Below are 13,246 nucleotides of genomic sequence, written 5' to 3'. Positions count from 1 at the left end.
TTTTATTACAAAGTCAGATATACAGAGAGGAGGAGAGAGAGAGAGGAAGATCTTACGTCTGATGATTCACTCCCCAAGTGGCTGCAATGGCTGGTGCTGCGCCGATCCAAAGCCAGGAACCAGGAACCTCTTCCAGGTCTTCCACGCGGGTTCAGGGTCCCAAGGCTTTGGGCCATCCTCGACTGCTTTCCCAGGCCACAAGCAGGGAACTGGATGGGAAGTGGAGCTGCCAGGATTAGAACCGGCGCCCATATGGGATACTGGGGTGTTCAAGGCGAGGACTTTAGCCGCTTCGGGCCATGCTGCCAGACCATCTCCTGTGAATTTAATTGCCATTCCTCTATATGTCAGTTGATTTTTTTTTCATGTGCACATTTAAAGATCGTTTTCTTATGTTCGATTGAGGAGAGCTTGATGATCATATGTCGTAGTGAAGATCACTTTTGGTCAACCCTGTTGAGAGTTCTGTGCCTCTCCTGGATGTTGTTTCCCAGTTCTTTCTCTAGATTAGGGAAGTTTTCCTTTATTATTTCATTGAATACATTTGTAAACCTGGCTTCTCTTTCTGCACATTTTGCAACTCACATAACTTTTATATTTGGCCTTTTAATTGTGTCTCTTAATTCTTGAATATAGTTTTTTTTAGCTTGACCCAACTCTGCTTTCAGCTTTTTGTTTGTTTCCCCCTGGTGGCAGGAAATACCTTCTAATTCTGAGATTCTTTCTTCTGCTTGCTTCATTCTATTTTGGAGACTCTTTACTGTACTTTTAATTTGCTCCACTCTATTCTTCATTTCTGATATATCAGCTTTCATTCGATTCATTTCCTGTGTGACATATTCCTTGAATAATAATAATAATAATTCCTTGAATGCCTGCTCTATGTGCTTCTCGTTGTTGATAAGAAACTTTATAACAGGGCCCGGCGGCGTGGCCTAGCGGCTAAAGTCCTTGCCTTGAAAGCCCCGGGATCCCATATGGGCGACGGTTCTAATCCCGGCAGCTCCACTTCCCATCCAGCTCCCTGCCTGTGGCCTGGGAAAGCAGTCGAGGACGGCCCAAAGCTTTGGGACCCTGCACCTGCGTGGGAGACCCGAAAGAGGTTCCTGGTTCCTGGCTTTGGATTGGCGCATACTGGCCCATTGCGGCTCAGTTGGGGAGTGAATCATTGGATGGAAGATCTTCGTCTCTGTCTCTCCTCCTTTCTGTATATCCGGCTTTCCAATAACAATAAAAAAATCTTTAAAAAAAAAAAAAAGAAACGTTATAACAAGTGTTTTGAATTGTGTATCCCTCATTTTCTTGATGTCTTCCTCAGTTAACTCTGAGTTTGGCAAAGGGTTTTGCTCCTTTGCCGGGGAGTCTTCAGTAATGTTCTTTGTGCCTCTGTCTTCTTTTGCTGTTGGTCATTGTTAGAAGGTTCTTCTGCTTGGGGCAGGTTTCCAAGTTGGGTCACCCACAGGTCTAAAGTTTGATTTTACTTATTGTGGTTGATACACATTTCTTTGTTTACAGTCACTTGTGCTACTCTCTCCAGTGAGGTTCAGATCTGGGCTCATGTGTTAAATCTCCACCCTGCATAGCCCAACCCCTACCTCAGCACCTCACCTCCTGTGATCTTGTGCTATTGTTACACTATTGTCTGTACAATGTTTCTCCCAGTTCCAGTTCACACAGTTCCCAGGATGATAGGGCATGCACAGCTCACTGTTGTGAAAGCCTTTGCTACACCGTACAAAATGGTGCCTGATGTGAAACTCCTGCAATTCTTTTTTTTTTTTAAATTGTTATATTTTTGACAATCTTAGTTAACTACGGTAAAAAGGTTCAAGGGCTATAGGAAAGTGGGTAAGACTATTATGTCCATATTGTTTCCTTCATGTTTAAAGGGGGATATTGAGGGAGAAGGCCTACCCAGTTTCCCACCCACCCCAGGTCCCGGATATAGGGCATGCTCCGAGGTTCTTGCTCAAGTGGTTTTGATAGTTCACCAGTTATGAATCGCTGCCAGTCTCGCCACTCCAAGCACGTTGAGGTCGTTGAAGAATCCACTGATTGACATAGTCCATCATAGAGTCTCCATTTGCCCAGTATTTCACTGCCAACATATAGCTGAGGTGGTTGATTGACTTGTTCTTTCTTCTGTCTTTTCTTGGTTAGGGTTCTGAGTCCGACATTTCAATTAGGGAGATCCCCAAAGAAACTTTGTCTGAGGTGTTCCCAGACCAGATTCTTGTATGTTCTAGCAAGTACAGGGCCCGGCACAGTCCATCACCACGATCAGCTGGTGGTTGCAGTTCCTGGGTTGGTTCTGCTTTCATCCCTGACTTCCACTGGAACCAATTGGTGTTGCAGTCCAGCCTGGTTCTGCCCAGCACATGCTTGGCCCTCACATAAACCAGTGGGAGCTGCAGTCTAGTCATAGCGACCCACAATAACCCCCACAGGCCCGCCCCCTACCCTGGTTTGCCAGTATGTGCAGCAGACTAGTCCAGTCTGTCCCACATCCCATTTGGCTCTCATACATGTCAATGGGTATTGAAGCTTAGTTCCATCTAACCAGCTCAACTATCCAGCCCTCACGGATGTTGTTGAGTGCCTCTGTCTAACCACCCCAGCCCCGTCCTAGTTTTCATGCCCTCCCACGGGAGTAGTAACCTAAGAAGGAGGAGCCCACTATTTCCCTCCCGGGTCTCTCTCAATCCCAGTTTTATGCACTCTTGAGGTGGTTCTGGCATTTGACTTGACAGAATTAGCCCCCAGTGCCAGCTTCTGCCAGCTGATGCTGTGGCTAAGCCCAAACAACCCTCACCCACTCTAATTTATGCTTGCACCAGTAGGAATAATTCCTGCAATTATTTTTTTAAAGATTTATTAATTTTTATTACAAAGTCAGATATATAGAGAGGAGGAGAGACAGAGAGGAAGATCTTCCATCCAATGATTCACTCCCCAAGTGAGCCGCTATGGGCTGGTGCTGCACCGATCCAAAGCCAGGAACCAGGAACCTCTTCCAGGTCTTCCATGCGGGTACAGGGTCCCAAAGCTTTGGGCCATCCTCGACTGCTTTCCCAGGCCACAAGCAGGGAGCTGGATGGGAAGTGGAGCTGCCAGGATTAGAACCGGCGCCCATATGGGCTCCCGGAGTGTTCACGCCGCCGGGCCCAATTCCTGCAATTCTTGATCTGCTGGCCATTAGGTCTGGGGGCTACCCAGACCTATTTTGGTTGGAACCATGAAGGATGGCATTTGTTGCAGTTCACTGAGCCCGAAATGAGTTCACTCCCAGCTTAGTGCATGTGCAGTCCTGTCCCATAGTCTTTGCCTCTTTAAACAAAATGGCACCCAATTCAAGTCTATGGGGCAGACTGGGCTGTGAAATCACCCTGTTCCCGCACCACCTGTTTGGGATCTGCTGGTGTGTCTCTGCTCCTGGTCAAATCAAACAAACCAACACGGTGGACAGTTCTTTATCTGGGTTCACCTCCTGAGTTCCTGGTGAATTTCCCTTCCCTACCTCATTGCTGGGTGATTTCCAGCCGCCAGTGGAGTTCAGATCACCACTTGCTGAATGCTGTTAGGGTTTCAGGTCACTGCAGCACCACACCATTGTGGTCACTGCTTTTTCCTGTGTCCATCAGTCTCCAGTCTCTGCTGTCATTTTGTCCTCTCCTATTTCCTGGAACGTGCCCTCTGTGCTTCACCCTGGCTAATGTTTCTCCATCTGTTTAAACATGTCCTTGCCCTATTCCACCATCTCAATTCTCCCCAAAAATCTATCTTAAAAATAAAATACTTAGAAACAACTAAAATGAAGCGAATGCACATTTAGATGATGCTTTGATTACTCTCAAATTTCAGTATCTTTTTTTAAAGATTTATGTATTTTTATTAAAAAATCAGATATATAGAGAGGAGGAAAGACAGAGAGCAAGATCTTCCATCCGATGATTCACTCCTCAAGTGACTGCTACGGCCAGTGCCGCGCTGATCCGAAGCTGGGAACCAGGAACCTCTTCCAGGTCTCCCACGCGGGCACAGGGACCCAAAGCTTTGGGCCATCCTCGATTGCTTTCCCAGGCCACAAGCAGGGAGCTGGATGGGAAGTGGAGCAGCCTGGATTAGAACTGTCACCCATATGGGATCCCGGGGCGTGTTCAATGCAAGGACTTTAGCCACTAGGCCATGCTGCCGGGCCCAAATTTCAGTATCTTATTCTGTTTCATAGGTTCCTTGGCAAGATTTAACTATCCACTGGAATCCAGGTAGCCCCCCACCTCCCATATGTTTTTTGGATGATGCTTTAACTGCAGGACAATTTATGCCCATAGAGTCTTTAGAGCCCTGGATTCATGTTGGCCTTTTCATAATATTCCATTGGGATGAAGACTTAGTCATCTAATTTGGTTTATTAAGACCTTTTAAACATCTACCATGTTGAAATACTGGGCAGCAGGTCCCTTCTGTTCCAGAGTGAGTAACTTTTCATAGTATAAAGAAAGGTTATAAAGGACTCATATGAATCTTGGTGACCAAATAAGAACTATGAATCTCTTGAATAAGCAATACTTGAGACACCCAGAGAGGTATTTATACTTCTATTATTATTATTATTATTAGAAAGTCAGATATACAGAGAGGAGGAGAGATGGAGAGGAAGATCTTTCATCCGATGATTCACTCCCCAAGTGGCTACAATGGCTGGAGCTGAGCTGATCTGAAGCCAGGAGCCCAGATACTCTTCCGGGTCTCCTACACGGGTGCAGGGTCCCGAGGCTTTGGGTATTTGCACTTGCAGAAAGTGAAAGGTAGCTTCACATTTGGTCTCCCTTCAGGTATTGCTCATCATCCCCTCCTGTTGCAGCTGGGATGCTGTTCTCTCACCCTCAGTATCCAGTGCTTTCCTGGCTGTAGCTTCCACAAGCACAGTCTCCTCACCTACACTGCCCTCATCTGATCTCCATCCCTGGTGTCTGTCTCTTGTCTCCATGCTGAGTCAGAGCCCCTCTCCTATCTCCAGGTCAGCTAAGACTCCACACCCATGCCTTGCATCTTCACCCTGCAGGCAGAATTCACCACAGTGTCCTGCCTGTATAGGACACAGGACGCAACAGGCAGTTCACATGAACTGTATTGGTGGTACTGTGCTTCTTCATGCCTTGCCGGCTAAATGGTGTCCAATCCCATTCACCCACTGCCTTGCTGCTAACCTTGGTCCCTAAAGCTCTGCAGCTTGCAGCCCTCTGTCTAACCAGGAATTCCAGCCCTGTTCAGCCTGCCAGGCCTCCACAAAAGTTCATGTTTCAAATGTTCCAGGCAAGAGTTTTTCCCCTGCGTTCACTGCCTCTGTCTCCTATGAGTGTTCAGATTGCCTGAATGCTGCTATCCTCCCGTGGTGTGAGTCAACTAGTTTCATCCCTTTCTCTCCTCAGTTTCCTGTTAGGCCCAACCCTGGGGCCCTCTAAGTGACCCCAACTGGAGACCACTATGCTGAGTGAAATAAGCCAGTCCATATGTTTTCTCTAATATAAGGCAACCTTCATGCAAAATACAAAGCAAATAGATGTATAAATAAACAGGTATATAAATAAATTCTCATAGATGAACCATATAATGGAGACTAGCATACTGGGAAGCAAAGATACATTGCAATATACATCTCTACTCCCAAATAAAGAAAGGACTCCCAGTGAAACTGTTAAATATAACTTGATAGTTTGATACTAAGTTTTCTACCATTGCCTATACCTACAATGCCATGATACACTTAAATAGCAGAGTTTTGGACTTATGAATATTGCTGAAGGACTATACTATTGTAATAATAAATGGGAAAATAGTGGGTAGAGATAGGAGGGGAGGGAATCCCTACACCTGTAACATTGTATCTTGGAAAATAATAATAGCAAAAATGTTTTTAGGGCCCAGCACAATAGTGTAGTGATTAAAGTCCTCGCCTTGCACGCTCCAGGATCCCATATGGGTGTCAGTTCTAATCCCGGCAGCTCTACTTCCCATCCAGCTCCCTGCTCGTGGCCTGGGAAAGCAGTCGAGGACGGCCCAAAGCCTTGGGACTCTGCACCCATGTGGGAGATCTGGAGGAAGTTCTTGGCTCCTGGCTTCGGATTGGCTCAGCTCCAGCCGTTGCAGCCGCTTGGAGAGTGAACCATCAGATGGAAGATCTTCCTCTCTGTCTCTCCTCCTTTCTGTATATCTGACTTTCCAATATAAATAAATAAATCTAAAAAAAAAAAGTTTTTAAAAGGGAAAAAAAAGATACCCATAAAAATAAAATTCAAAAAAGAAGGTGAGGAGTGATTTGGGGAATGGTTGTGGGTTTTCTTGGATTCCACCTGTGAGCTGTGACAGGATGCACTCACCCCAGTTCAAGATTAACTTTGTCTGCTGGGTATCAACTTCTGTGTCCCTTAGACTAAACTACGTGCAGAATCCTGGAATTAGGGTTCTGTGCAGTGTGTGTGAAAAAATTTCTAATAAAGCCAGGCCCCAGGTCCTGAAGCAATTCTTCCCCACCCCCAGGGTGGCATCATCCCACCACTGCTCTACAAACCTTACCTTCTGAGTAACCATATCCTTAGTCACGCTCATACCCTTCCCCTTGCTCATATGTTCCTTACTGCAGACAGCTCTTCCAGTTGCCAAAATCTGCTTATTATCTTTATCTCTATGAGCTCTTTTATTCATTTTATTCCTTGTTTTCTATGAATTTATAATGGGAGCATATAGTTTTATCTTTATTGACAAATACAATATATAGACATATGGTATATGACACATTTTCTGTTTTGTTAAAATTGGCACGTAATATTTGTACTTATTTATGTGGAATGGTTTGAAATAGGCGTATATGGTAGAATGGCTAAATTAAGATAATTAACATATGCATTACTTCCCACACTTCTTTTCTGTGGTGAGAATGCTTAGAAGCTCGTCTCAGTTCCCAGTATATAATACTTTGATATTAGCTATAGTCAACATACTGTTCATCTCTTGAACTTAAGAAAAAAGAAAGTGTGACTCTCTTCACATACTCCTGTTAGACGAGTTTCCAGTGCTCAGAAGGAATGTCCTTACTGTGCCACTTATTCCCCTCGTGGTTGCTGGTAGCCTTATACTTGAGGCTGGGTTCAGCTGTGGAGATTGGCTTGTCTCTGCCTTCCTCCTGAAGCAGGCTGGTTGTCCTCAGCGAGAGTCCTCTGACTTCCTTTTTCTCTTCACAGACCCACCCCACCCAGACCGCCTTCCTCTCCAGTGTTGACCTGCACACGCACTGCTCCTACCAGATGATGTTGCCAGAGTCCATAGCCATCGTCTGCTCGCCCAAGTTTCAGGAGTGAGTCCACAGGACACAGCCCTGGGTTCCACGGAGAAAACAGGGGAAAGGTCTCCATAAAGTAGATTGTATGAGTTGGCCATTTTGAAAGGCTTCCTTTTAAGCAGCCCTATATCCTGATAAACCTTCCATGCTGATTTTAAATATACACTATGACTTAGTGACTTTTGCAAAAAACAAATTCTCAAGAAATTTGAAGTGTTTGACATGAAGCAATGAGAAGTGAAAGTTTTGCATTTGATGTTGGGTTAAAGAGGTTCAAAATCAGACAGATTATCTCAAATATTATTTCTTTTTCCTTCCAAGTCTTATTTACTGTGAAGTGTCTCAGCAATACAATGTAGTAGAAATGATGTCTCATTCTCTAACTGATTTATTCACCAGGGGAGAGACCTTTAAGCCAGTGTGCTATGAATGCTCTTGCAAAATGACCTTTTATGTGAGCATGTATGCCATGCATGTATGTGTATGTGTGTGTGTGTGCACATATACATGGAATTGATAGGATGCTGTACCTTGGCTTACTCTGAATCTGCTTGTTCTTATTTCAGAACTGGATTTTTTAAACTAACTGATCATGGGCTAGAAGAGATCTCTTCCTGTCGCCAGAAAGGATTTCACCCTCACAGCAAGGATCCACCTTTGTTCTGTGTATGTATCTATTCAAGCAGAAATTGGAGCTGTGTTTCTTTCTTTCTTTTTTTTTTTTTTTTGTCCTTTTTTTGTTATTGTTATTATTTTTTTTTTATTATATTGTTGACAATCTTTACATAGTTAATTACGATAAAAAGGTTCAGGGGCTATAGGAAAGTGGGTAAGACTATTATGTCCATATTGTTTCCTTCTTGTATCTGAGGTAAAGGGGGATATTGAGGGAGAATCCCCACCCAGTTTCCCACCCCATAAGTCCCAGATGTGGGGCATGCTCTGAGATACTTGCTCAAGTGGTTTTGATAGTTCACCAGTTATGAATCACTGCCAGTCTCGCCACTCCAAGCACGATGAGGTCATTGAAGAATCCACTGATTGACACAGTCCATCATAGAGTCTCCATTTGCCCAGTATTTCACTGCCAACATATAGCTGAGGTGGTTGATTGACTTGTTCTTTCTTCTGTCTTTTTTTGGTGGAGCTGTGTTTCTACCAGCAAGGACAGCCCAGGCTGCCAAGGCTTGATATCCTTTCTCACTTTTTTAGAGCTCAGCCTTCTGTGTTGTCCTTCCGCATCTCCAGCATGCTGTGCGTGGAGACTGTGGGATCGGAGTAGCCGTGACGCTAGTGATGACTGTGTGTGTCTGTGATTGGGCTCTGCACCCCTCTTGAGGCTCAGCTTTCTCAGGTGTAGAATAGAGATTATAGCTGAGAAAGTTAAATGAAAGAATGTACAGAGTGTACCTGCTGTGATGGCTGCTTGTTAAATGTCAGTTTTTCTCTTCATCACTGTCAGTGACTAAGCCTGTTCTTCAATAAGAGATTTGATTGCAAAAGAAGAAAGTCACTTAAAATAGGTAAATTGAGCACACTTGATTCTGGAGTTTTGCTTAGGTAAGAGGGTTGTTATCATCGCAGGAAGTGAGGGTTTTTTTCCCCCAAAGTTGTGTTCTGTGAATAAAAGGTTTAGTTGATGATAAAATCACTGTTTCAGTTCAGCCATTAAATCTGACAATGTTGCTTTCCTCCGTGTTGGCCATGGAGTATGGCTATTTTGGGCAGGGGCGGGGCACAGTTCAAGGAAAAGTGACCAGTACAGGAAAGGAAGGAATCAGAACCTTGTCACTAAAAGGAACTGGGGGTGTTTAGAAGAGATACCCCAGGAAGGGTCTGAGAATTCCAAGGGTTAGAGGAGTTGAGGGATGAAAATGGTATTGGGTGTTTTCAGCCATATATAGGGAAGCACTGTCTGACCAGTCCATTCACAGATAGATTGGTCTGCATTAAAGTGTAATAAATGTCCAGTGCGAGGATGTTACACCGGCAACTGCACAATGAGAGAGAAAGTCTGAGGTGCTCAGGTTTTCAGTAACAAAGACCCTTTTTCAATCCTGAAGTGAGCATTCTCCTATTGTTGGTAGGTGTGGTTTATTATCTGACCCATGTAATGATCCAAAAAGCTGCAGTGAATTCAGTGGTTCGGTGAAATAATGCATATTTTAAGAACAACCCTATTTGCTTCCAAATTTTGGCACCAGTAACACAAAGAATTATCCTGAAATAAACATTTAAAAGCAGAACAGAGAGATAAGGGTCAACATTTATTCAGTTATGTGGGGTGGGTTAGTGGAAATACTAGTTCCCGGGCCCTTTAACCATAGCTGCTACTTGAATAGCAGTCTCGCCTTCACACTGGGAACCACTGGCGTAGGATAAGCACTTAACACCAGGGTTTTCTCTCTTTCCCTGTTGCAGAGCTGCAGCCACGTGACTGTCGTGGACAGAGCCGTGACCATCACAGACCTTCGATGAGATGCCTTCTAAGAACCAGAGAGCACATCAGTGTACTGCAGCCCCCTCCTTTAAGCTTTCCAGGGAGAGAGCTTTGGAAGCTTTTCTTAGACAGAGCACAGAGTAGGGGGCATCACCTGGGAGAGAACTGATTTTCTGTTTTTGTTCGAAAAGAATTCATTGGAGCATATTTTTGAAGCAAGTCTGAAAAAGCATGACCATACTAAAGTAACTGTAACCCAAAAATTAAGTGGAAAAACAGGTATAACGGACATCCATAAACACTTTCTTCTAGATTCTCCAGCTAACATTGTTTTCCTCTCAATGATTCTTCTAATTTATCTGCCAACTTATTCTTTACCTGTGGACTAAATCAGGGCATCTCTGCAGAGATTTGGAAGCCATTTAGGAAATGACTGGAGTTTTTCTGTGCTTTCTGGGCATGTCAGTGAAGCTGCTACGTGAGGGACAGCTCCCGCCATCCATCCAGACGGGGAGACTGACAACCCCTGAAGGGTGATTGTTTTTAGGAATCGTTTATGTAACAAATGTTTCACGATATTTTTCCTCTACAATAAAATAACATTTAACTTACGTTTATATTCTAGAGTGATCCATCTGTATCGTAGAAACAGAGTTAAATAGGAAGTTGTGGGAAAGGAGAGCAGAACGTGAAGTTTGAAATGGGCTGACATCGAAGGTGTGCCCAGTTCACTCCTCATTGTTCAGTATTTTCTCTCTGCCTGCTGTGGTCTTCCAGGGCTGTGAAGTCGTTGCTGTTCTTTTGGTGCTCTCTCAGGTGGGTCATCCCGTTTGCCGCCTCCTCGTGCCCTGCGAGCTTTCAGCGGCAGATGATGGAGCCTTTATGTGGAGAAGCAGGTTATACTGAAAACAGATGATTACACTCCCTTACCACCGCACCCTGCTAATTCCACGTATTGCTTTTTCTTTTCTGACTTAGGCAGCATCTAGGAAGGTGTTTGAAGTTGCATTTGGTCCTGTGTTTTTCCTTCAGTAAGCTGGTCCTAGTGTTCTAAGGTAGCATAGAAACAGTAGTGTTATTTGTTACTTCTTCTGTGAGGGCAAGAGAGTAAATCCTTTGGAGAGATGAATTATTTCTTTCTATAGAAGAATTTCAGCAAAGAGGGTGGAGGAAAGGGTCTGTGACATCTTGAAGTTTTGCTTGATTTAAAATATTTTTTTGTCTTGAGTATGTCTCATCTTTATTGCTTGGGCTGATGGTTCTGTAAGCATCCACCTGGAAGAGCCAAATCTCCCATTCTTATTTTCTTCTCTTGGGTTAATTCCCAGGATAAAGGGAAATTCCTTGGCATGGATTGAAATAGGAGGCCACATGGGTTTGGGCTTTGGAAAGAGTTCCCAGAGGAACTGTGTGCTGTGGCCCAGAGGCAGCCTGGCTGGCCCCCTCCCCTGCCCTCAGCAGTCCTGAAAACGCCCACTCTTGTACCTGAACCAAGACTACCCTCTTCTCTCCATTCTCTGGGCCACCTCTTGGTTTAGGTCTTTCTGGCCTTTCCTGTGGACCACTGCATAAACTTTTGCTCACTCTCTCGGTGTTTAGTGTTTCTTCATTCCAGTCTGTCCTGTACATTATGATCAGCAAAAGCCTCCTGCGTGATGGCCATCACATGTCTCCTCCCTTGTTCAAAGCTCTGCAGTAGCATTCCATTGCCTAAGGCCTCACTTTAGCCTTTACTCAGAACTTGGCACTTAATATCCACAAAAAGTTCTTAACTGTGGCTACACATTCAAATACTTGCAACACTTTCTAAAAGATCCTGGTGCGTGCCCCAGGCTACACCAATTGCATTTGAATCTCTAGACTGTGCTGCCAAACTTTATTTTCATTTTGTCTTAACCTTTAAAGCTTCTGGGCTTCTTAGTAGCAGCCAGGATTGAAAACCACATCACCAGGCATTTGTACTGAAGACTCACAAGCGCTCATCAGACTGCACATGAGAGACATTCAGCATATGTCTCTTCAAAGTAGTGGATGTATCAGACACTGCAACTCTAGTCATCACTGACTGATTACCTAAGTGCCCTTGAGCACAAGATGTCTTAGTGACTCAGTGGGCACAGAGAATCTGCCACAGTGTAGCCACAGAGGCACTCTGGGAGTATTTCAATGTCTCTCTCCCTCTCCGTCATACTCCTGGGGAAGAGGAAGGCGTGATATTGAGCGAACCCACCAGGCAAGCAGGAAGACTGGATAGGCTAGTGGGAGAAAGCAGGAATAGAGCTGTAAGGAAAGGAAGAAGTAAAGGAAAGGGACTTAGAACATGAAACCTGGGGAAAGTGAGTACTCTTGATAGGGTAAGAATTTCTGGGCTGAAGAGAATGATTCCTGGGCTCCTGTACCTCACAGATCAGGAAGTTTTCTGCTCTCCCAGATTGCACAGTGCCATATTTAGTAGTCTGGGCTGAGGCAGAAGACAGAAGTGGTGTCTTTGTATATCCCAGTGAGCCTCCAGTACCACCAGTTAGGTGGCAGAGTGGCCATTAAGGAGCCTCTTCGATGATGGTTAGGGCAGGGTTTCCAGACAATCCATTCCACATTCTGATGGTTACAGGGGCTATAGTGGAAGAAGAGGTTCTGGGGCCTTTTTAATGCCCTTCTGAACACCAGACTCCTTACAAGGCAGCATGGGAGAAGCTATCCCTACTGGGGCCAACATCTTTGACGATTGTTTTCTGCTGGAGAGCCCAGGGTTTCACCTCTCCTTTGAATATCACAGGATTTAAACCCTTAAGTACCTTTCTCTTTTGAGCATGGATAGCTTCTTAGGGATTTTGGCTACCTCAGTGGAAGGAGGAATGTTTCCAGGAGGGAGTAGGAGCAATAGAAACCCCTGAGAACAAAGTCTCAATGAGGTTAAGTCTGAAGAAGCCTGAGCAACTTTGGTTATCTTTCAAGTGGATTCCAAGTGGAGAAGGTGATTTAAGAAGCAGACGGATATTTTTCTCTAGGAAATAGCTGAAGTCAGGCTTTGGTATTGTACTTCCCAGTGTTTTAACCCGCTGTGGTCTTGGGACCCAGTATCTCCCAGAATTGTTTATGTGTGTGAGCCAGAGTGGCACAACTGAGGTGTAGTCCTTTCCTCCTGTGAGGAGATGTGCATAGGAGCGCTGCAAAGGGCTGTGTAGATCGGGACCACAGGAAGGTTATCCTCTCCAGAGACAGTGTCAGGATGGACATTTGGTATTCTGCTGGGGTTAGGCATTTGGCACTGCTGTCATGTGCACACTTGCCATACCGGAGTGCCCGGCTTTGAGTCTAGCTCTGCTCCCAATTCCAGTTTTCTGCCAATGCACAGCCTAGAAGGTAGCTGCTGATGGCTTTACTCATGGGGTCCCTACCATCCATATAGAAGACCCAGATGGAGTTCCAGGTAAGTCTGTTTCTAAGCTCAGCTGCTCATTTACCAA

General features: G+C 44.8%; 1 protein-coding gene across 3 annotated transcripts in view; it reads left to right on the top strand.

The window, feature by feature from the left end:
• STAMBP (STAM binding protein) overlaps positions 1 to 10,390 on the top strand; it is a 47,074-nt gene extending 36,684 nt beyond the window's left edge. For 2 of the 3 annotated variants that reach the window (XM_004590670.3, XM_058667745.1), the window contains exons 8-10: positions 7,242 to 7,354; positions 7,906 to 8,005; positions 9,761 to 10,390. In XM_004590670.3, coding sequence (XP_004590727.2) covers positions 7,242 to 7,354; positions 7,906 to 8,005; positions 9,761 to 9,817 — 270 coding nt within the window. In that variant the 3' untranslated portion in view covers positions 9,818 to 10,390. Of the gene's footprint in view, positions 1 to 7,241; positions 7,355 to 7,905; positions 8,006 to 8,801; positions 9,716 to 9,760 lie in introns of those variants that run through there. The other variant, XM_058667744.1, reaches the window with a different exon arrangement.
• Positions 10,391 to 13,246: the final 2,856 nt, after the last annotated feature.

Source organism: Ochotona princeps, chromosome 8, assembly GCF_030435755.1.
Source record: "Ochotona princeps isolate mOchPri1 chromosome 8, mOchPri1.hap1, whole genome shotgun sequence".
Lineage (NCBI taxonomy): Eukaryota > Metazoa > Chordata > Mammalia > Lagomorpha > Ochotonidae > Ochotona > Ochotona princeps.
Note: the sequence above shows the minus strand (reverse complement) of the source record. Positions and strands in the feature narration are given on the sequence as shown.